General features: G+C 44.4%; 1 protein-coding gene across 3 annotated transcripts in view; it reads right to left on the minus strand.

Moving 5' to 3' along the window:
• The window catches only part of BRD7 (bromodomain containing 7), a 47,273-nt gene extending 32,284 nt beyond the window's left edge, over window positions 1-14,989 (minus strand). For all 3 annotated transcript variants that reach the window (XM_023514774.1, XM_012806864.2, XM_003792535.3), the window contains exons 1-4: window positions 14,750-14,989; window positions 14,088-14,296; window positions 3,059-3,188; window positions 2,708-2,765 (exon numbers count right to left, since the gene is read on the minus strand). In XM_023514774.1, coding sequence (XP_023370542.1) covers window positions 2,708-2,765; window positions 3,059-3,188; window positions 14,088-14,296; window positions 14,750-14,798 — 446 coding nt within the window. In that variant the 5' untranslated portion in view covers window positions 14,799-14,989. The remainder of the gene's footprint in view (window positions 1-2,707; window positions 2,766-3,058; window positions 3,189-14,087; window positions 14,297-14,749) is intronic.
• Between the last annotated feature and the right edge of the window lie 10,170 nt (window positions 14,990-25,159).

The following is a 25,159-nucleotide window of genomic DNA, read 5'->3' on the forward strand; positions in this document are numbered from 1 at the left end:
CCCTACTTTATCTACATTTCCTACAATCAGTCATTTTAATATGTAGCCCCACCTAGTCTTTTTTTTAAAAATTTTGCTACTATTTTCTTTTTTTATTGAATGGTTTAACTATGTACATCCACACCTAGTCTTGACCAAAAATATAAAAAATAGTATTATCAGATTTGATCAAGTGAGGTTTTTTTTTTTTTAAAAACCAGGCTAAGCTCTCAGCCTTAAAGAGGAAGAATCAGGGCAGTGACTGTGGCTCAGTGAGTAGAGCACTGGCCCCATATACTGAGAATGGTGGGTTCAAACCCTGCCCCAGCCAAACTGCAACAAAAAAATAGCCAGGTATTGTGGCAAGTGCCTGCAGCCCCAGCTACTCGGGAGGCTGAGGCAAGGGAATCACCTAAGCCCAGGAGTTGGAGGTTGCTGTGAGCTGTGATGCCACAGCACTCTACCAAGGGCCATAAAGTGAGACTCTGTCTCTAAAAAAAAAAAGAAGAAGAATCATCCAGTCACTGAAGTGAATCAGAATGTGGCTCTGGGTTCTAATTCCTGAAATGTTTTCAGCCATGTTAATGTCCTTGGACTAAGAACTACCTCTAAGTATTTTAAGTGATTCCTTTTTACATTTTGTTTTTAATTGACACATAATAATTGTGCATATTTACGGGTAAGATGTGATTATTTTGATACACATACACACTGAATAATGGTCAAATCAGAGTGAGCGTATGTATCACCTCAAATATTTGTCATTTCCTTGTGGTGAAAACACCCCAAATCCTCTCTTCTGACCATTTTTTATGTATTTAAAACACACTAATAGACTATTTGGTGACTACAGTTACCCTACTGTGCAGCACAACCCCAGAACTGGCTCACTGTAACTTGGCACCTGTTCACCAACCTTTCCTCAAGCCCCTCTGTGTCTGAGACTACGTGGCATTTGCTGTTCTGTGCTTGGCTTATTTCACTTAACATAATGTCTTCTAGGTTCATCCTCGTTGCAAATAACAGAATTTTGTTCTTTCTATTGTGCATATATGCAACATAAAAGAGTCCCATCTGCTGAGGAACAGTTAGGCTGATTCCATACTCAGCACAGCACTATGGTCAACATGGGTATGCAGAACAGCTCTTCAACAAACTCACGTCCTTTCCTTTGGACAGACGCTCAATAGGGAATTACTGGACTATATGGTAGTTTTGCTTTTTGAGGACCTTCCACGCTGTTGTCTATGATGACTGTACTAAATTACATTCCCACGAACGGTGTTCTGAGTTCTTTCTCTACATCCTTGCCAGCATGTGTTACTTTTTGTCCTGTTGATCATATCATTTTAACTGGGGTGAGGTGATATGTTGCTGTGATTCTGATTTGCATTTCCCTAATGATTAGTCATGCTGAGCATCTTTTTTATCTACCTATTGGTTGGTTGATTATCTTCTTCTGAGAATTAAGGATAACTAAGTGGAGAGACTAAGGTGACATCATTAATCTACATTCTAGTCTAATGTTACAAGAAGTAAAACAAGATGGCAGCCAAACGCTACAGCTGTACCTTTTTTTTTTTTTTTTGACACAGTCTCACTATGTTGCCCTCAGTAGAGTGCTATGGAGTCACAGCTCACAGAAACCTCCAACTCTTGGGCCTAAGCCCCCCCCAGTACCTGGGACTACAGGTGCCCGCCACAATGCCTGGCTATTTTTTTGTTGTAGTTGTCACTGTTGTTTCGCAGGCCTGGGCCCGGTTCAAACCCACCAACCCCAGTGTTATATGGTTGGCACCCTAACCACTGAGCTATGGGTGCCAAGCCTAGTTATACCTTCTAATTGGAATGGAACACCCAATACTTGTTAACTCCTTTGGCACAAGTAATGAGGCAATGAATGATTTATTTAAGTGTAAAGACTAGAGATGTAATTTTCTCAACTACGCTATGAGACCAGAAAAAAAGAGGCTAGTAACTTCTGATCTTAACCAAAAAGCTGAGTAGGTGCTGAATATAGATGACACTAGAGACTTTGCCTTAAGAAATTCCTTCTACTGTGGTCTAGGTTGACACACAGGCACAACACAGTGGAAGGTCCACTACTGTAACATACACCCTGTAACCATGGCTCCTCTACAATACTATCTATGAGTTGAAAATTCAAATTCTGAGCAAAAAAGGTATCGAAATAAATATTTTAATAAAGATTGAATTTTCTGTTTCCCTTTTAAGAACTTAACATTGGTTTAACCTACATATTAAAAAATTTAGAAATTTCTGCATTTAAAATAGTCATAAATCCTATTTGTGGTATTTTGTTCTTTCCCCCCCAGATTTGATAATTGCTGAACATGCATGTCATGGTAAGTACTGTACAAATATATACAAAGTACTTTCATGTATCAGTAAAATGGATCCATATTGCTTATTCCTAAAGTTTCAACATCAGAAATTATTTCAGATAAAGAGAAATTTGCCACTCAGAGTATCATGTAACACCCTTCACCTTGCCAGTTAAAACAAACCAAATACAAACATCTCAAGTCAGCCTCTTGGAGTACTCCTATTGCCAGGCCAAATATTTATCATCCACTTTAAAATCAAGTACATTTGGATTTAGGCCACAGAATGTGGCTTTAAATAATCAAAAATGAAGAAGTGGTTTGGATCCTACACATTTACCACCTCAATTTCTATGTCATAAAAATATTGGAAAAACATTTACCTCTGCAACTGTCTCATCAATTGATTCAAAGCTTCTTGAAGGGGCGTCTGTTCTACTTCTAAAGCAAAGAAAGGAGAAGGGTGGGTTAAAGGCATATTCAAAATAATTTTTCTTTCTAGATCATTTATCTATATGGGTTATAAAATATTTCATACAGAAATTCCATGCATATTAAAAATATGATGCTTGAAAAAGGCAATTCAAAAGTGAAGCTAATTTAAATCTCTTCTGCAGTGAAACAGAAATAAGGAAACCTACAAAATCCCCATAATTACAAAGTGAAAACCCAGTCACTTCCCATGGCTGTAGCAATTTCGGCCATTCAGGACAGTATCTGAAAGTTATTCTAACCTTCTTGTTTGGCTAAAGAGCTTGTGAGAGGCTTCTCAGGAGGCAAATCCAGTCTCACAGGGATGTGACACTGGAGGTCTTTTTCGGCCTCGTTCTCTAGGCGATCCCGATCTCGCTTCTTCTTATCCTCCTAAATGGAACAGAAGGAGATAACTGATGAATACTTCGTAACCAATACCTTTAATTATACAAACCATTTTAACATCACTAGGGGAAAAAAATTGAAAATACTCTTAATAATGCCATCTTAATATAGTTTACTGCCATCTACTGGGAAAGAAGAATATAATATGTTCATAAAGAAAAAATAATGCTTCTCTAAGACAGAAATAACCAATCAGAAAAATAACACTATTCACAAAAGCATTATAACGTATATAGGAACAAATCTAATAAGAGACACCCACACCCTTCTGGGACAAATTGTGAAGTATTACTGAAGGCCACAGAAGATGTGAATAAAGAAGATGTACCATGTTCATGAATCAAGACAGCCATCAGTAAGTCCAGTATGAAGCCAGCCAAACTGTAAAGCAGGACTTCTCATGGATTTTGATAAGCCAATTGCATAGTTTGTCTTGAATAGTGAATGACTAAGAATAGTTAGAACGTTTTTGAAAAAGGTTATAATAAGATATTGTGTCTACCAGTTATCAAGTATTCATATAAAGAGATAATAATTAAGACAACGTGGGTCTAACTAGGGATAGACAAACAGTCCAACAGAGTCACCTGGAGAGCCCAGACCCAGGCATATATACACACCTCAGCCTTCACTGAGGTGACAAAAGACATACATCAATGACCAAAGAATAGTGCCAGGAGAGTGGTTATCTACATAAAATGGGAAAACAAAATTAGATCCCTATCTCACGCCATACATCAAAGTAAGTTCCAGGTAAAAGCTTACATGTACAAGAGCCAGAGCTTTAGAACTTCAGATAAACGTAAAGAATCTGTAAGACCTAAGAGTGGTAAAAGATTTTCTTAAGACACAAAAATAAATCTTACAAGAAAAACTTAATAAATCTGACATTAACTTAATGAATTTTGATACCTCAACAAAACCTAACAACCAAACTAAAAATCTACCTATAGGCTGAGATAAAGTACTTAAACACAAATAATTTGTAAATTATTAACAAAGATCCCATAAACAGCATGTTTAAATTCATGTAAAAAGGCAAAGAAGCCCAAAGAAATGGGTAAAGGATATCATGAGTAGTTCACAGAAGAAATCTAAAATATTAAGAAATTTGACAAGTAGCCCAAGCTCTTTGGAACTTGGGAAATTATACATTTAAAAATTAGAGGGCTCCTTGTATATTTTCAGAAATGTTAACTCTTAATGAGGCTGAAATCATCTCAAAAGGATTAATAAAGGTGTTATTAGTAATGTTTGGGGAACGAGGAGGATAGGAAATGGTGCCTTTTTCAGCAGACTCACTCCAGGACAGAGAAACTTTTATTTTCATAGTGCAAAACAGACAGATTCTGGGAATAAAACAGAACATACAACTCTGGAACTGGGCTCCTTTTACTTTGTAAAAGCTGCTACTCTACAGAAAGATTTAGATTTTATATAGTTTGTTTTTAATCATCTTTTGTATTTGGTAAGACCAAGGTGTGAATAAGCTATTCCTTCCCAGCTATAAACTAAGTGTGTACTCTTGGGATCTGAATTTATTCATTAAAAAAATTTGTTTTTAGGTTTATCACTTGTTTATTTCCAGTGACATTTAAGCATGTTATTTTATAAATGATGAGATTCCAGAGTGGGAATTGAGCGCTTTTTTTTTTTTTAATAAAGTTAGTTAAGGAAAAAAACTCCAATTTTTTTTTTTTTTGGTATTATTTTTCTTTTTCAAAAGATCAAGTACGGATTTTTAAAATTATTTATTTCCATTTTAAAAATATTTAAAATTTTCATTTTTTTATTATTAAATCATAGCTTTGACATTAATGCAATCATGGGGTACAATGTGCTAGTTTTACACACAATCTGAAATGCTTTCATTCCAATGTTGTTTTGAAATAAACTTGTTTTGCTTTATAGAAGAAAGAATGTTAAACTTTGCATTTTAAAACATGTTCTAAGGGTAAGCATGATTTTCAAATGGTGTTCTTGTATTGCTTTTGGTATAAACATTCAGCTTGTTTATCATAGTTTTTGATATTTTTGGAAAAATCAAAATAAATTTGTTCTCCTCCCCAAAAAGTTAAAAAAATAAAAAAAATTAGAGAGTATTTCCCATCTCCCTGATTGACAATAATTTAAATGTCTGAAAATGTCAAGTTGTGATAAAAATGTAGAGGGAAAAAAATAGAGAAATGGGACTCTTCTACCCTGCAGCTGGGTGCGTAAGTGGGGACAATCACTGGGAGAGCAGTCTGCAGTACCCAGCAGAGCTGGCCAGGCCTCTGTCCCCTGCTCCCAATCTGCTCCTCTCTGCACACGTTCCCCAGAAAAGCTTCCTTTCACACAGCACACGTGGAAATGCACGAGAATACTATCGCAGCACTGTTTGACCAGTAAAAATTAGGAACAATCTAATGTGTAAATGAAGACTAGTAAATAATACAGAGGCAAAACAAATGAGCTAAAATGATACTGTATCAACATGGATAATGTTCAGAGACAACCTCTAGAGAAAAAAGCTGTGGAATAATTATCTGTTACAAGATCAGTTATGTAAAGTTTAAAAACGTATAAGCATTTGTCATTCACAGATCTTACAGAACTAGGAAACAGGTATGTGTGTGATGCACACCAGATTCAGGAGAGTAGTTCTGTGGAAAGAGGAACAGGATTCTGGAAGGATTACACAGGAAGCTTCATCTCTGTCTGTACTTTCAACTCTTTAAAAATCAAACCTACATAAGACGCACTATTGAGATCTGTTAAAGCTATGTGGCTGGTATTAAGGCGGTAATTTTATTATGTTCAGTATTTTCCATTTTTTAAGTTCAATTTTGAAGGAAAATTCTCCAAAAAAGATCTATTTTATGCTCTTGAGAAACAAGATTAATAAGTCCAGATTCTCCAGAGGATGTTAACGCAACCATTTTCTCAGCCTATATTCTACGTTCTTACTGTAGCATCTAGAGCAGTGGTCCCCAAAGCACGGTCCCCTGACCAGCAGTATCGCCATTATTTAGATTTGCCAGACATGAAACTGAGGTCCCATACGGTTCTCAAGCGTTAGTGCGCATCAGAATTACCTTCTGCTGAAACACAAGGTTAGGCCTTGCCCCCAGAAGTACTGATCCAAGCAGGTATAGGGGAGAACCTGAGAATCTATCCCTCTAAGTTTCTAGGCTACACGGGTGTTGCTGTTAAAGGAATCACACTTTAGCAATCACTCATACAGAGCTCTGCCCCGTATTTTAAGGAGGATGAATACAGAATATATGTTGGTTTAAAAGCTTCAGAGAACCACGCCATAAACTACTCATGGTGACTAGATCCCTGTTACCATTAATGTTAGCTGATTAATGCTGGCATGTATTTTTTATGACCTCACGACATACTCTGCAGAAAAAACTCTCACCTTTGGGAAGTTTTGTATCCTTTGCCTAGTAAAATTAGCATGGATTTTTGTAGGCTGGTAGGTTAGAGCACCTGTTGTACGGAATGAGAGCCCTAGAGATGTCGATTCCTTCCTATTAAATGTGAAACATAAAGAGAGAAGAGCTCAAAAGGCAATATCCACTCTCCCAGGTGGAAAAAACTAAAGCCTAGGGCCAGTAACAAAAGCCTAAAGCAGGGTTCAGCAAACGTTTTTAGTAAATGGCCAGACTGTAACTGTGTTGGCTTTGCAGTCCATAAAGTCTGTCTCAGTTACTAAATTCTGCTGTTGTACGCACCAGCATAAAAGCTGTCCTAGACAACCGTGAGTAAATGAGTGTGAATGTGTTCCTCCAACAAAGCGTCACTTAGTAAAGGAACAGGCATGAAAGAAACCACAAGTTAACATAGCTCTGGTTAACAGACGGTATATTCAAGCCAAGGAAGAAACGTTTACATCTAAATGGGTTCAAATTTTGGCTTTGTCACTAGTAGTGGCAAAGCTATGAAATCGTGGATAAACTATGTAATTATGACATCATGGATAAATGACATAATCTTTGGAGTCTAATTTTCTAATCTTTAAAATAGATACTATATATATACCTCAGAGGACTATTCTGAATATATGTGAAATTTAGCATATTACCTAGCAGATGAGAGGCACTCACTCGTTCACTAAATTAATGAACTTTTACTGTGTGGTGCAGAGTAGTAGATAAAACACACATGACCCTGCTGTTACAGAGCTCCCAGGATAACAGCAGACACAGACATTAAACAACCCATTAAAGAAAAAAACAAAACAGACTTCAAGGACAGAATGACTTTTTTTTTTTTGAGACAGAGTCTTACTACAGCACCCTTGGTAGAGTGCCCTGAGGTCACAGCTCACAGCAACCTCAATTTCTAAGGCTCAAGTGATTCTCTTGCCTCAGCCTCCCAAGTGGCTGGGATTATAGGTACCTGCCACAACACCCGACTATTTTTTGTTGCAGCTGTCATTGTTGTTTAGCTGGCCTGGGGCAGGTTCAAACCTGCCAACTTTGGTGTGCGGCTGGCACCATAACCATTGTGCTACAAGTGCCAAGCCAACAGAGTAACTTTGGGGTGAAAATAATTTAGACTGGAGAAATTAAGGGAGGCTTCTGTGAGGAGCTAACTAACATTTGAGCTGGTATCTGAAGGAGAAAGGATTTGGCCAGGTTGGGGCTAGAGACAGGTGGGGTGGAAGTGGCATTTCAGCAGAGGAAATATCCTGTGTGCACAAAGGTGGAAGGCAGGAGAAAGGAACACTGGCCATTTCTACAACACATTGTGCTTACTTCAGACTAGACTCTAAGTTGGCCACAACTTGATGACAAGTTATTTTGTTATTTTATAACACTTTTAAGCAAATCTTTGCTCAGTAATTTAATTAGTATCATTAATACTCATTGCCCTATATCACACATTTGCCTCTTTCACAGGTGTTCTCTAGAGGCTGGGGGCCTTGTGTTGTTCAGTTCTGTACTGCCAAGCTCAACAATGCCTAAGACATTATATTTGCTAAATAAGTATCTTCAGAATTATAGGAGACAGCATAAAATAGGATAATAAAAGCATGTGAATTAACATCTAGAGTATTAAGTAGTAAGTACTATCTCTCAGCTTGGCTACTTTTGGAGAATGTATGTAGACATATATTCAAATGATTCTTCCACTTGTACAAAACAATTTCAGAATTCCCCTTTAATAGTTAATTTCAGAATCCAGTGAAAAAATTAAGTTCATTACTTGGCAGCTACACCTCACTGCTAGCCCTAGATTAAAAATCACCACCACCACACAGGTCAGCTGTTGCCTCTATAATGCGTTCCTCTGGCTTCCAGGGCAGAACAAGAAACACTTGCCCCTGGACTCCCAGGATACTTTACTCACAACTGCCCTAGGACCTTCCAGGATAAAGTTTATTTATCTTTTTATGACTGGTTCCTCAGCCTAACTCTGAGCTCCTGTATGATTTTATTTATTTACTTATTTATCTGTACCATTTCAGTCTAGTTCAGAGTCTGGTCAGATAATAAGTACCTGGTGAATGTTTCTGAATAAACAGCCCTTCTGTTGGGGAAGCATTACTACTCACATGCCCTTAGTCAGAATTTTTCCTTCTCGGGGAAAATCTTCTGGGATTGAGAGAACTACCTCAGCAGGGATATACAGAGAACAGCTTTGGGAAAGGGGAAGGGTTTCTGCCAAGCCAAATAAGCCACAGGAACCCTAACATCCTATGTGTGACAGGTATCATTTCAAACAAGTCAAGAAACAATGTTCTGACAGAATTTTTTTTTCCCCAGTTTTTGGCCGGGGCTGGGTTTGAACCTGCCACCTCCAGCATATGGGGCTGGCGCCCTACTCCTTTGAGCCACAGGCACTGCCCATTACAGAATTCTTATTTTGCTTAAAGTGGTCATAGATAGTTTCCGCTTCCCTCCGGTTATAAGCTAACTCATACTTTGCCTCATTAACTCAGCAATACTGTAAGATACTAATAATACTACCTCATGGAGTTATCTGTGAGAATTAAAACAGTAAGAACTGGGTGCCCCCTGTGGCTCACAGGAGTAGGGCGCCAGCCCCCTACGCCGGACGTGGCGGGTTCAAACCCAGCCCTGGCCAAAAACTGCAAAAAAAAAAAGTAAATAACTTAGAATAATACCTGAGATGTAGTAAATACTGAAATGTTAGCTTTTATGATTCTCTTTGAGACCTAGCATGGTGCTTTAATAGGTATTTATTGGAATTTACTGTGTATGATAGTTTTAAATTTTTATGAAAAAATTTACTTTTATAAATAATATAAAATCACCTTTATAAATAATGTCCTCTATGTGTTGCTTGCCATTTAATAATATTTTTAAAATGACTACCATCTTCCTCATTTTACTCAGCTGCCCCAGGAGTAGGACAGGTCTAACTTCTTTCAGCATCTAAACCTGCAACATTGTTAAATCATAGTTGGGGTCAGGACTATGCTTTTCAGAAGAACCACCAAATTTCAATAAAAAAATTTAGACCACTAAATTCCTAGCTTTTTCAACGACAAGCTTTTGAGGTGGGTTTCCTTACAGGTTCCACTCTCGTCAACATTTCACAGGTGTTATTAACTGATTCTATTACCAAGACTCAACTTTTGTCTTTCTTGCAGGAAGTTTTTGACTCACATAGCCTACATAATCAAGTTTGAACTTGCTTCTCTGACATCTCAAGAGAACTACTTTATGTCCCCTACACATCCTCACACCTGCCCACCGTCATGCATGCTACTCCTCTAATGATAGTTCACACTAATCCTCTACCTGGTGTGTGGGCTCTTTACCTCCAAATCTGTGCCACGGCCTAGCACTCCACTCAGGCATCAGCAGCCAGCATGTTAATGAAAACTGGGCTGTCAGATCACCTTTGAAAATAGCCCATAAAGTACAACATTCACAACTTTATACGTATAATCTTTTATAGTACAACGTACACATACTCATATAAAACACTTCTGCCATACTACTACGATAGGGCCATTTCCTTCAGGACACATAGCTGACCCCATGATAACTAAATATATAGTATATCACTGTATTCTGATTTCCTAAGGCCCAACTCAAATGCTTCACCCTGAACAAAATCTTCTGTAATTCTCCCAGCTCCATGTAATCTCAGGAGCTCTGGACTCAGAATGCTGCCAGTGTCTGGGCACTGACTTGATTCTTCTATGCATTGTGGGTAGGGGCTGGTGTCTACTTTGTTAACTCTTTTAGACTAAAGACCTCCTAAGTTCAGAATGTAAGTTTATTCTACTAGCACTGTGTGACCTTGGGCAAGTTACTTAACCTCTCTGAGCCTCAGTTTTCTCATATATAAAAGAGAATATAGTATGATCCAGCAATTCTACTTCTGGGTATATACCCACTAGAACCCAAAGTTGGGTCTTGAAGAGATCTCTGTACTGCTCATGTTCATAGCAGTATTATTTATAAAAGCCAAAATGTCCACTAATGAATAAACAAAACGTGGCATATCCACACAGCCTTAGAAAGGAAGCAAACCAAATATCCACTGACTAATGAACAAAATATGGCATATCCACACAGCCTTAGAAAGGAAGCTACAGAAAGAGAGAAGAGAAAAATGGAGGGAAGAAGATTATCACCAAAATACCTCCAGCAACCATCTCTGAACTAAAGGCGCACACACTCGTTTTGAAGTGACAGAGCACCGAAGATAAAAGGGAAGCTCCTAAAATTTTCAAGAAAGCAATTACTGGTCAGACACAAATGACTCTGAATTAGAACAGCAACAAACTTCTCAACAGCAAATTTGGAGCCAGACACAAATGAGCAATGCCTTCAATTATTTTCTGAGAGAAAATAATTTTCTACCAAAAATTTTTCTTTCTTCTTTTTTTTGGGACAAAGTCTTACTTTGTTGCCCTCCGTAGAGCACTGTTGTGTCATAGCTCACAGCATCCTCAAACTCTTGGGCTTAAGCGATTCTCTTACCTCAGCCTCCTGAGTAGCAGGGACTGCATGTGCCCATCACAATACCCATCTATTTTTTATTTTATTTTATTTTTTATTTATTATTTTTTTTTTGAGACAGAGCCTCAAGCTTTCCCCTGGGTAGAGTGCCCTGGCATTACAGCTCACAGCAACCTCCAACTCCTGGGCTCAAGCGAGTCTCTTCGAACCCGCCACCTTAGGTGTACGTGGCTGGCGCCTTAGCCGGTTGAGCTATAGGCGCCGAGCCTTTTATTTTATTTTTTGAGACAGAGTTTCACTTATTAACCCTCGGTAGAGTGCCATGGTGTCACAGCTCACAGCTACCTCCAACTCTCTGGGCTTAAGCGATTCTCTTGCCTCAGCCTCCTGAGTAGCTGGGACCATAGGTGCCCGCTACAATGCCCAGCTATTTTTTTGTTGCAGTTTGGCTGGGACTGGGTTTGAACCCACAACCCTCGGTATAGAGGGCCAGTGCCCTACCCACTGAGCCACAGGCGCCGCCCAATGCCCCTCTATTTTTAGAGAAAGGGTCTTGCTCTCACTCAGGTTGGTCTTTAATTCCTGAGCTTAGGTGATCCACCCATTTTGGCCTCCTGGAGTGCTAGAATTAAATGTGGAGTCACTGCACCCAGCTCTATCAAAAATTTCTTATTAGGCGGTGCCTGTAGCTCAAAGGAGTAAGGCAGTAGCCCCATATACTGGAGGTGGTGGGTTCAAACCCAGCCCAGCCAAATACTGCAAGAAAAAAAAATGTCTTATTGAATGAAACCATTAACCTATATGAGTAGCCTATGTGAAGGCAGAATAAAGACTTTCAGACATGTAAGAACACAAAAATCTACCTCTTATGTACGCTTTCTTGGGAAGTTCCTAGATAAGACTCCAACAGCACAAGACAGTAATCAAAAAGGGGAAGACTTCAGATCTAGGAAGTAGGCAAAGGAAAGTCCCGGAGGCCTAGAGAGCAACTAATCCAGCCTAGAACAGGAGTCACAGTGCTGCAGATAGATGTCGCCAAAAAAAAAAAAAAAAGTAGCCACCTAAAAATGGAACTCAGAAAGATTTACAAATCTGTTAAGAGCCTGGGAAGAATTAGTAAATAATAACCAAACAAATGACAGCAACTAATTGGTCAAATCAGATCTGTATTTATATATTCTTATCTCTACTGAATAATAATTAAAGAAAACCCCACTGAATACTGATTTATCCGAGAACTGTAATGTACCTATACTGAAAGTATAGAGGATGGGAAACTGGGGGCGTGGAGCAGCATAAGAACGCTAATTTAGGGTGGCACCTGTGGCTCAAGGAGTAAGGGCGCCGGCCCCATATGCCAGAGGTGGTGGGTTCAAACCCAGCCCTCCCCCCAAAACTACAAAAAAACTACAAAAAAAAAAAAAGGAAGAATGCTAATTTAAATTCTCACTGTCTATAACACTTTATTAAGGCTGGGCATGGTGGCTCACACCCCTAATTCTAGGGCTCTGGGAGGCTGAGAGGGAAGGAATGCTTGAAGACAGGAGTTTGAGACTAGCCTGAGCAACTAAGCAAGACCACATCTCTAAAAAAACAAACAAACAAAAAATTAGGTGGGGGGTAGTGGTGTATGCCTATAGTCCCACTATTGGAAGGCTGAAGCAGGAGGATCATTTGAGCCTAGGAGTTTGAACTTGTACTAAGTGCAATCTAGCCTGGGTGACAGAGTAAGACAAGATCCTGCCTCAGAGGAAACATACACATACATACATATGTCATTAAAAGATGTAAACTGATAAACCATTAGAACAGCAAGATAAACTTACATTTAGAAATGGAGATAAATGGCCAAGGAAAAAAACTAAAAACTTTAAACTTCAGAGTAGAGCAAGACACTGCTTTTGTGTTAAAAAGCCTTATAGTACTCTTGACTTATTAAAACTACCTTTATGAATTTACTACTAATAAACAGTAATTAAATAAAAAATAACTAGTTACTTGTACAGAGGGAGACTATACAAGGGGTGAAGAAAACTTTTTCTTTACTTTTGTAACACTCAGACGTATATATAGAAAAAAATTTAGATGCATATATGGCTTTTATAATTCATGGAAGAAAAGGAAACATTAAACAGTCTTATATGATGTCACAGTTCAGCTACAGGTAAAAACCTGGGGCAAAAAGCAAGGAATAGATTTAAGAAATCCCAAAGGGAAAATCTCTGAGCCTTGGTGACTCACCAACGTGCTTAATCACGGGATAGCACACTTCTGCTTATAAACACAAGGAAAATTATAAAACTAACCTATGGATACAGTAATTGATTTAATAAGTCACTCTGTATTGGGCTAAATGTTAAAGTTAATTATTTTATTTTTTGCTCAGCTTACAAACCAAAATAGCAGCTACTTTTCGATTGAACACAAATTGCTAAGAAAATATTTATTTTTATTACGGGTATTGTATCTATTTTGGGTCTCTGACCAAATTTTCTCTTGGATAGATTCAAACTTTGTCTTACAAGACGAAAATTGTTCATTACACATGTGGCATGATAATATTTATTTAAGAACAATATCTGAATCCCAAGACATCCCATTTGCTTATGAAATGACAACTTTTGACAAACTTCGATTACTGAAGCTCTTCCCCTAAGCATGGCATTTTAGCCTTTCCTAGGCAGAATAAGCATTCTCTCAAACAGCTCTTTAAAATAAGAACGTATCAGCTGTCTCACCTCACACGTGCACTCAACAGCCCTAACAGGATAATTAAAGTTGGCTGAATGAAACTCACAGACAATTCACATTTCTACTTTGTCTTGCTTGTCCTCAAAACAAGCCAGCTTTTGCAGGGGTTTCAGAGTCTCAGTCGACACAAACACACAAAATACAGATAAGTTGACAACTGGAGGAGAGACCATGGACAAAACAACGCAACCATCCGTACCTTTATTCTTCTCCGTTTCCTGCCCTTTTCTTCCCCCGGAACCTGCTTCTCTCCTTTCTTTCTCTTTTTCCGCTTTCTGTCCTTGTGTTTGTCATGATCAATTTTGTCTTCAAAGAGGCTGGAGTCGTGCCCCGAGCTCCCGGTGGAGAGCTCGGTGACTTCATTCCCTCCCACTTTGAGGACCAGCTTCAAGGGCTTTTCCACATACTCTTAAAACAAAAGGAAAGGGCCTCGATTAAAGAAGGGACTCGCCAGGCAGTGCCAGCAATGCAGAGTGACCGCTGAGCAGAGCGCGGAGGCGCAGCAGGGGCGAGGCGGCTCTCGGCACGCGGTGGGCGCCGCGCGAAGCACCTGTTGAATGACGGACCCTCGGCAAGGGGCGCGGCGGTGCCGCCCGCCCCGAACGCTCCCGGGCCTCTCGGGGCCGTCTCACCTCTCCCTACCGGGGACCCAGCCGGGGCCGGCGAGACCCGGGTTCGAACGCCGCCCTCGCACGGGGGGTCTGCGCGGTCTCGGGCGGGACGCGCCCCCTTCGCGGGCCTGGGCCTGCCGTGGGCGGGGAGGCCCCGGTCGGTCTCGGGCGCTCGGGAGTCATTTCGAAAGAATGAAAACACCACGGAGCCGCCGCGGGCTCGCCGCCCCCACCCCAGCCTACTCCTCACCCTCGTAGAGGTGTTTGTCCGACTTGTGCTTCTTGTGCTTCTTGCCCATGTCCGACCGGGCCCCGGTGCCCGCCCCCCGCGCCAGGCCCAGGCCGAGCGGCGCCGCTTCCGGTCCGGGCCAGGCGAGCGGAGGGCGGGAGCGGGGCCCGCGAGACCCCGCGCCGCGAGGCAGGGGGACGGCGCGCGCCGGGCGGCGCGAGGCCCCTCACGAGAAGGCGGCGCGCGAGACCCGGCGGATCCGAGAGCGGCGGCGGGGCGGCGGGCAGCCGGCGCAGAGGCGGGAGAGAGAGCCCGCGGCGCGCGCAGGGTGAGAGCAGCAGCGTATGGCGGCCGCTGGTGGCCGGAGGTGGCATTGCAGCCCGCGGGCCGGGGGCGGAGTCCGGCGGGGGCGGGGTCCACCGCTCCAAACTTCCCTTTTCTCTCCCTGTCTCTCTTCCTTTCCTTCTCCGTCTTTCTCTTCGTATCACTCCCCCTTTTCAACCCTTTCAGTCCCTTTCTCCCTCTTCCTTTCTTTTCTCTCTTTTTCTTTATATCTCTTTCCCTTTCCTTTCTCTTCACCCCCCCTTCTCCTTCCTTCCTCTTTCCTCTTTTTCTTCTTCCTTCTTCCTCCTCCCTCCATCTTTCTTTTCTTTTTTACCCTTTCTCCTTCCCCAATTCTTCCCTTCTTTCCACTTTTGCTTGCTTCTGTTTTTTCCCCTTAACCGTATTTATTGAACTCCCCACTAGATGCCAGATCCAACAAACCCAGCACATTGGTAACTGAAGGATTCTAATCTCAAATAAATACATTACTAAATAAAATAAAAATCTTACTAAGACCTTATAACAAAGTATGGCGCAGAGTGCTTTTTAATAAGCTCTATTTGTGAAAATAAACGTTGATGTCTAAATAAAAATTCTATGAATGGATACACACGAGCTGGTTAACAGCGGTTGTCCCAGGTAAATAGGGCTGGAGGGGGAGTGGATTATTTTAGTCTTATGTTTCTGTCTACTGTTTAAGAATTGTTAGTGTGCATGTTAACTTTTTAAAAAGAAAAAAAACTTTCCTTTTTAAAAAGAAAATTTCTAACTTAATTTAGAAATTAGCCAGATTACATAATCCAGAGAAAATAATGAAAATGTAGTGAGGTGGGGGTCCAGACTAATGCTGTTGCTCTGTAGGTGGGTCTCCACTCTTCAACCTTGCTTTACACCCATCATCTCATTCTGTCTTATCCTTAGATGCTGAGCCCTACTGCAGCAGTGAGTTATATACCTTTTGGCTCACTGGAATTTATCCACATATACATCTTAAGATGTGTTTGCCACAGCACATCCAGGGATGTTGACAATATGGAAATAAATAATGTCATTATTTTTCTGAATGACAACCTTGTAAAATAAGAAAGTTAGGTCATAGTCTTATTCCCATTTTATAGATGAGAAAATAAATGCCCAGAGAAGTGAGATAGTTTGCCAGTTAGTGGCAGAGCCAGGATTCAAACTCAGGTTTTCTGAATTGGAATCACAAGTGCTTTTTATCTGTGAACATGGTAAAGGATGTCTTGACTGTCTACTTTTAGCTTTACGGTGTGCTATTTTTAGATGAGCTCATAGTTATAGCCTTTTCTCAGGAAAAGATCTGACATCAGTCATTAATACTTTAGTAAGAATTTGGACCTGTGGATCACATCTCCTGGGAACATTTGTACCTTTATCTTGAATGCCAATGGTGAAATGGTAGGCTTATAGTTTGGGAACCTATTGTTGGCAAGTGATAGAAACTCAATTTGAGTTATTTCAAGTAAATAAAAAGGGATTTTTTAGTTCACATGTCCAAAAAAGTAAATCTTGCCTGAAGGAAGATGGGAACCCAGGAGTTTATGCTGTGGCGTGCTCTCTCTTTCTTTCCTTCCTCTTTGTGCTTGGCTCCATCCTTCTCCCTTCCCTCCATATGTCTGGAAACATGGTCACCAGCTGCTTCTAGGGTCTCTTCTTTGTGGTGTCCTGATCAGTTGGGAAAAGATCTCTTCCATGTCTGCTTCACCTAGAAAAAATCCCAGTCAGGACTCTGATTTGTTTGACATGGTTTTGATGCGGGTCATGTGTTTTAGCAGGCAGGGGATGGGAGACTGATCTAGCTTGGATGCCAGGTCCACCTTTGTGGCCAAAAGAAGTGAAGTCTGTGATTGACAGCCCTTGCCAGACCCTATCGTTCAGGGAAGATGAGATTCCTTTAATGAAAGGAGTTGCCTTTTCATGAAAGCTAAATACACATTTGTTTCTGTTACTTCCCTATAGCAAGCCTCTCTAGTGTTTGTAAGGTACAGGTCAGGGAGGGGGAAGAAGAGTTGTTGCGACGAAGGAAACCTCTGTTGCTCTGAAATTAAGTAACCATGGCCCCCTAAGTATAGTGCAAAACTTGGTTTCAGCTTACATGCATTGACTGTAACCCTTGGCTTTAAGAAGAACAGCTGTGCTAACTCCCACTGTGCTTCTGGCCCCCACTGTGGCATGCCTCACTCCAGGCTGAACCTGTAGGCTTTCCAGTCCGCTCCCAGTGCCCTGAGTGCTATCAGAGGGCAGGGTCTGATCTCTTTCTCCTTGGTACTTACAGAACTTGGCATAGTGACCACTACCTTCTAAATGCCCCTCAGACCTGATGTGTTTCTTCTCTCCTCTTCATCCTCCTCCTCCTCTTTCTTCTCTCTCTTTCCTCTGACCACCCTTTTCCTGATAGAGAAAAAGGATCTGGTTAACTCATTCACATGGTGAAGTTAGTAATTTCCTTCCCCCTCAAGAGTGATTCTGCATAGGTCACAGAGTATTCACAGCAGTGAAAGGTATGAGCACAAAGCAGAAAATACCTCCCAGAAAAAGGTTTCTGGAAGGTAGGAACCCCAACTCATGTACTTTTCGATTCCCAGCACAAGTACAGTGCCTGGCACATAGAAACACTAGAAGGTGCTAGTTGATCTGCACTGTGCTGTTCGCCAGGCAGACTCCAGAAGGACACCTGAAGATTCCTGCCTGCTGGCTTTCACACCCTCTAGCTGAGTGCAGACTGGCCTAGAGACTGGCTTATAAGCAACAGAATATGGCAGAGGCAGCAGAATGTCTGTGATTAGGTTATGTAAAACTTCAGTCTTACTAGCTGGCTCTGTCTCACCTTCTCAGCTTGCACGCTTTGATGAAATAAGCTGCTATGCTGGAGAGGCCCAGGTGGCAAAGAACACGGAGGCTGGCCACCAGCTGACATCTTGCAGAACTGAGACTCTTATCCAATAGTCCTTCAGGAATTAAACCCTGCCAACAACCACCTGTGCTTCAAAGCAAATCCTTCCTCAGTAGGATGCTCAGATGAGACCTCAACCCTGGCCAGAATCCTGATTGCAGCCTTGTGAGAGCCTGGGAAGCAAACGAGCCAGCTAAGCTATGCCCATAGAAATAAGGAGGCAGTAAATGTGTGTGTTTGGGGGAAATTTGTTACATAGAAATAGACAGCTTATACAATATCATCTCAAACTGGGAAACTTTCTAAGCCTCTGATGCATCTCAATAAGAAGGACTAAAGTGATGGTAACAACAGCTTCTGTCTGTGTATGGCCCTTGGCTAAAGTGTTGCAGACGTCATCCCCTTTTATCCTCATTCTGGCCTGATGGGAGCAGCACGTTATCCCTATTCCACAGGTGAGAAAACTGAGACCTGGAGAAGTCAGGTGGTTTATCCAAGGTCACATAGCTCACCTACCTGGGATTTCAATTTATGTCTACTTACCTCTGAGCTGCACCTTCTAACCAATATGTCTTATAGCTTTTTGAAAAGAGGGTGAGATCATCTCCGGCATCCCTTCCTGCATGTTTGATGTTAAGTTAAAACAGATTCCAGAAGAGGATGCGTGCATGCATATACGCATGTTTGTTCATTGGGAAGGATCAGAAGACAACAAACAAACAAACAACAGAAAGAGGCTGGGTGGAATGGCTCATGCTGTCATCTGGTTCTTTGGGAGGCTGAGGCTCAAAGATCTTTTGAGGCTGGGAGTTTGAGACCAGACTGGCCAACATAGTGAGACCCCCCCATCTCTACAAAAAATAAGAAAAACTAGCTGGGCATGGTGTTTGTGCCTTTAATTCCAGCTACTTGGGAGGTTGAGGCAGGAGGATCACTTGAGCCTTGGCTGCAGTGAGCTATGATCATGTCACTGCACTCCACTCTGGGAGACAGAGTGAGACCCTGTCCCTAAAAACAAAAACGAAACAAAACCCCAAGAAATAGTTGCAATAATTACTCACCCTTTAAGGATTTTTATGGGCCCTGTGGAGCTAACTGTAGAAGGAGAACTTGACTAGGAGTTACGGGGTGATTCTGAACTGGCTCTGAAGAGGAGGTTTCACCGTGGTGGCAGGTGGAAGTAGATGGAGTCTTCTCTGCTTGTAGTATTTATTTACTGGCCAAAGAGGAAGAGGCTGATCTCAGGGAGAACCCAGCTGGCTCCGAGCTTTTGTTAGTCCTTCCTGGCACCTTCCTACAGTTGCGGGCCTCAGTCACCTCCCCTGCAGCTCAGGTTGCTGCTGAGCTCCCGTGTAGAGGCAGAATGGTTGCCCTCTCTTCCCAGGCCAGCAGGGATTTCACCAAGTCCCTGGATGGCAGCCTGTCAGGGCCTGGGACTGGCCAGGTCTCAGGCCCGGCTTAGGTAAATCCTGGACACGGACCGCTAAGCTACCTTGCTCAGGAACAGTTTCTCTTAGGTGCCTGAGGGCTACCTACTTTAGCTGGAGAGAGAGAGTGTGTGTCTTAGAGAGAGTAAAGCAGTCTTCTTAGAAAGATAGATCTTAGTCTTTGGCAGAGCTTGGTGATCTTCAGCAGAGAGACGCCGTGCTGGCAGTCTGCAGGCAGGAGAGGAGACAGAGTCAGAGTAAGCGTGTCTCTGATAGAAAGTGCACGCTCTTCGACTGCCTTCTCCTCCAGCCTAATATAAGGCTGATCTCGTGCCTCTCAGCACCACAGGTGTAGAGACTGCCAATTCACCAGTGCTCTCATCTCATGAGCTCTCGTGCTTGTTAGGCGAGCTGAATCCCTCTCCATGCCCTTTCCACCAAGGTGTTCCATTATTGAGCTATACAGGTATTTCTTATAACTCTCACTCCTCTAGCCATAAGCTATACAGGCTGCTATAGCAGCCCCCAAAACATTGGGGATGAATAGCTGTCATATGGCTGCTGAGGACCCACTCTGTGTCTGGGGAGCCTGGGTCCTGTGTCTTGTGTCCTCTCTGAAGCTCTGCAGGAGGACGCATCTGCCCACCTCACAGAAAGTGCAGCTGGGATTCATTAAGGGCGGTGAGCCCACAGTGGCCACACAGCTGGGGTTCCTTGTCCTAGGGCCTTCCCTTGGTCTCTGCCACCCAGATTGAAAAGCCCGAGTTGGGGTGGTGTCCAGACCAAATGCCCACTGCCTGCTACGTGGCTAGCTGGTGGCCCCAGTGAGGCAAGCTCCACAGCTCTGGAGCAAGATAGAACTGGTCCCTATCCTGCCTCCACACGTACCAGCTCTGCCACTGCAGGCACATCCCAAGAGCACTGCCCCTCAGAGCCTCCCTCTCCTTCCTTGCCGCCACCAAGGCAAGGTAATTGGGCCCAGAGGCAGCAGGGTGGGTGTAAGGATGAAAGACGATGACGGGGTCAGAGTGCCGAGTGTGAGTGAAGTGGCAGAGCAAGGGCTCAATAAACATCAGCTGCTAATATTAATTTTTAAATATTTGTGATTCCTTAAAAACGTGTGTAATGTTGCTTCCCTGCTCAAAACTGTCTCATGGCTTCTCACGTCACTCAGAATCAAAGCCAATTCTGTACCTGGGCTTTCAGGACCTGCCTGGGTTCTCTGTCCAGCCTTGTATCCCCCACCCCAGGGGCACAGACATGCTTGGGTGCAGCGGTGCAGTCATAGCCCATAGTAGCTTCAAATTTCTAGGCTCAAACAATCCTCCTGCCTCAGCCTCCTGAGTAGCTAGGACTATAAGTGTGCTTCACCATGCCCAGGTAATTATTTTAGCTTTTATTTTTGTAGAAATTGGGTCTCACTATTCTGCCCAGGCTGGTCTTAAACTCCTGGCCTTAAGTAACCCTCCTGCCTCGGCCTTCCAAAGTTCTGGGCTTAGAGGTGTGAGCCACTGCCCCCAGGGGCCTTCTGCCTGGGGCCTGGGCCTCTGTTCTTCCCTGTGCCTGGAATGCTCCTCCTCACCTCCTGGCATAGATCTTGCCTTCATAACTGTCCTGGTCTCCCCTGTGACTATCTCAGAGAAGCTCCGGCCCAGAGACCAACATAGCTCTCCTGTCCCCTCCGCTTGGTCAATGCCTCGGTTCTCTTTGTGGAGACCACGGCTGATGATGTCCTCTCAGATGTTCATTCCCTGTCTGTGTGCTTATTGGTCATCTGTCTCCCCCGCTGGACTCCCGGTGCTCTGAGGTCAGAGCCTGGGTCTGTCTCACTCACAGCTGTGACCTTGAGCCTAGCACAGAGCTCAGCACAGGCCCTCAAGATGTATGTATTTGTTGGGAAATGACTGTGTGATTGTTACTGTGCTATGACAGTGATTCCTCATCTGCTTCCTCCCTTAGCCCCCTTTTGGGTGGGGACAGGAGGTGACTGATGGCCTCCAGGAGCATCTGTGGAGGATGAGAGAGGCACCGAGGAAGGCTGGCCACTGGGGGGTGTGGCATGCCCAGGAAATCTCTGCCCAGCTCAGCTTCCAGGTGGCCCCTCTCCAGCCCCAGCTCTCCGTGGAGGGGTGGGTGGAGGCCCTGAGGCTGGGGCAGGCGCCAGGCCCTTAGCAGGTCCATTATCCTGAGCTATGCACACCCCATCACTGCTGGGCCTTCAGGTGTTGGTACTCCCCTGGAGAGGGTGCTCTGTGACAGATGTGCTCGCCACCTGACCCTGAGGTAGAATATGGCCTCCCCTGGCTGGAGCAGATGAGGGGAGGTGCAACTCAGGGATCTGATTTTGGGAGACCCACTAGGACCTTTTAAAATAAATCTCCTTGTAGTTAGCAAATAAATGAAGCTTGCTGGGCACTGGGGCATGATCCAGACAGACCAGAAACCCCTTCCCTCTGGTCAGCTGTGCTCCTCAAAGTCCCCTTGTGCAGTGGGGAGGTGGGGCAAGGGGCTGCAGGACGGGGTGCCCAGTGGGGAGGCGGGGCGAGGGGCTGCAGGACGGGGCACCCAGTGGGGAGGCGGGGCGAGGGGCTGCAGGACAGGGTGACTTCAGGCTGTTTACTTCTTTTGTCTTCCTTTGTCTGACCTCAGTTTCCTCTTCCGAGGGATGGGTAGGACCAGCCTTGCAACCTGTGTGGTTGGCGTGAGGGCCGGCAGAAGTGAGGAGGAAAAGGCTCCTGGCACAGAGGAGGCCTCCCCGTGCAGAAGGGAGCCGGGAGTGGGGGACCTCTTCCGGTTACTCTGCAGGGAGCCCATCCCCATTCTGGGAGGGGTTGGGGGAGGTGTCCAGGAGCCCTCACACCTGCTGCAGGTGCTCCTGCTTGGCAGCACGGGCAGCTCTGGGTCTTCCTGGTGCCAGCCTGTGAGGGGCCCTGAAGGACTGAGTCTTGGGGAGAGCTCTCTGGGGATGCAGTGGCCAGGGGTGATTTGCTGTGACAGGTTGTTGACAGCACAGCTCCTAGGGTTGCTCACAGTCGGTCACTGGCACAGCAGCCCCAGCTGCTGGCCCTGCAGTGGTTGGCCGCTGTCCACATGAGCGTCCTGTGCTGCCTCTGCCACATGGCCTCAGAGCGCCAGCTGCAGGGCAGGGAGCCTGAGCCACAGCGCTCATGGCTGCCAACTCCAAAAGCCATTTGGGCTTGGTTTCTGGCTGTGACAGGGATAAACCTGGAGCCCTCAATCGAATAAGAAAGAAGCAACACAAGGACCTTCCGTCTTTTGTCTAATATTTTTTATATGCCTACTGTGTGCTAGGGGACGCTAAGTGCTGGGAGCATGATGGGAGAGAATAGGCTCAGCCCTGCCCTCACAGAGTGCACAGTATAGTGAGTGAGATGCATGGTAAGAGGCTCTGGACAGGTAATTCTCTAATGACAGCTATGCCACCTGTTATAAAGGAAGACAGCAGGGTGCTGTTGGGGTAGGGCCTGACCCAGGCTGGAGTCCAGGCAGGGCCGCACTAAGGAAGCCACACTTAACCCATTGGATGTGTCTCAGGTTGGTGCCCCAGAGGCTGAACCTGACATGGGGTCTGTGGGGGCTGCAGTCAGGAAAAACCTTCCGGGCAGTGAGGGAAACAGGACAGGGCCTGGGAGAAGTGAAGCAGGATGTAGTCAGCTTCAGCCCAGTCCCCCAGTGATGGCGCAGTGGGGTGGGGTGTGTGTGTGTGTGTGTGTGTGTGTGTGTGATGTGTAACCGTAAGTTGCACAACAGCCTAGTCCCACTCTGAGGGGAGATGACTGGCCTGCCACAGCCTGTGTCGGGCAGTGATGTCCGCCTGGAGGTCCCTGCTGCAGAAGCAACTGTCTTTTGTCCCAGGGCAATTCTCTGAAGAAGGTGGTGGCCGCAGGGCCCCAGGTGCTGGCAGTCTCAGCTGCTGGCAAGGCCCAGGATGCTCGTCTAGGAAAGCTGAGAGGGGCATCGGCCGCAGCCACCAAGCAGGCAGAGGGACCAGCATATGCAAAGGCAGAGAAAAGTTGGGTGCAGTCACGGAAGGAAGAAGCCTGGGTTTGGAACAGGGAGATGTGGGGACAGCTCCTGGGAGAAAGGTGGGCTGGGCGGAGCCTGGTAGAGCACGGCAGAGATGCTCATTTTGATTCAGGATGCCTGGGAAGGCAGTGGAAGTGGGCAGTGGAAGTGGGCTAGACCCGCGATTTGACTTCCAAATGGAGAGAGAATTGGAGTGGGTTTAGGAGACCAGGCAGAGACCAGCTTAGAACCAATGTGGTCTTCCAAGGGATTCGGTGGTGGCTTGGAGCAGCATGGGGACTGGGGGCGGGCAGGGTACAATGGGGCAATCTGAACATTATGTAGGAGGAAGCACCAAGAAAGGGTTAGAGATGCCCATGAATGAACCAAGGAGAGAAGCGAAGGAGGAAGTCAGATGTGTGTGTCTGGCATGAGGGGAGGAAAGGCAGAGAGATGTCCTTGGAACCTCAGCAGTGAATAAGCCCATCCAGGGGGAAAGCAGAGTGATCAGAGAAGAGGGAGCCCGAGGAGCGTCCATATCTAACAGGGAATGGGGCTGAGACAGCAGCAAAGTTTACTGAGAGGGGCAACCAGAGGCAGGGGGGACAGAAGTGGAGGGAGGGCAGGCTGGTGGCTGCAGAGGAGGGAGAGGTGGGCCAGGTTACAGGGAGTCTCCGAGCCCTGGAAGGGTCTGTTCAGGGTGGGGAAGGGTGGATCAAACAGTGGAATGGTGCATGAAGGGTGCGGTTGTGGAGGGCAGAAGGTGTGATGAGCAGAGAAGTGGAGGAAGCCCTGGATCATGGAGCCCTCGGATGCCAGGCCACGAAGAGTGGAGTTCACTCTAGGATAAACCAGAAGAAACAGCCTCCTTTGGGTGGGTGTTTTCTAGGAGGCCTGGGCTGGGACAGACAGCAGCTCAGAAATCACCCTGCAAAGCTTGCGGGCTCATAGGCCACCATCTCCCCTTGGAGCCCTGCCCTGGGGACAAGGCCCAGCGTCAGATTCCCTTCCTAGAATGCTGCTGCATGCTTGATAAACCCTTATCAGACTGTGGCTGTGGGTTTGTACCTTGTTGCCCAGATCTCTAATGTAACAGTCCTGGCTTGGGTAAAAATTGGCTGTGAACCCTGTTCTTCCCTCCTTCTACCTACAGAGGACGAGACAGGTTGTTTTCAAACTGTTGGTTTGGGGGAAGTGCTTCTGATATTCTGGGAGTGACTGATCAAGGTTTTCTTTTAAACAAATATTTGTTCAGTTTAGATTTTTCTTGTTTCAGTTATTTAGTTTTAACCTTAGTCATTGTATAAGCAATACGTGTTCACTAGAGATAAATGTGAGAACACAGATTGGCAGAAGCGGAAATTTTAAATCGCTCATAATCTCACCATTTTCTGTAACATTTTGACACGAGCCATTCCAGGTGTTTTCCCATTTGTTTTTCAAATCAGAGTTTGGTAGTGACGCTCATATTCCTGCCTCAGGAGATAGATTCATGATACTCCTTTATCATGTACTCCAGAGCCTGGCTACTCAAAGTGTGGTCCTGGGACCGGCTGTATCACAGCCCCGGGGAGCCTGGTAGAGATGAGGAATCTCAGACCCCCTCAGTCGAGTCTCCAATGTAAACAAGGTCTCCGAGTGATTCATGTACACGTATTAAAGTCAGAGAAGCACATTCTAGAACATTGGCTTATACTTGGACAGTTCTCTTGAACAAGAAAAAGGAAACCTCTCTTGGAA

This window comes from Otolemur garnettii, unplaced genomic scaffold (genome assembly GCF_000181295.1).
Source record: "Otolemur garnettii isolate 467f Iridium unplaced genomic scaffold, OtoGar3 scaffold00058, whole genome shotgun sequence".
Classification (NCBI taxonomy): Eukaryota; Metazoa; Chordata; class Mammalia; order Primates; family Galagidae; genus Otolemur; species Otolemur garnettii.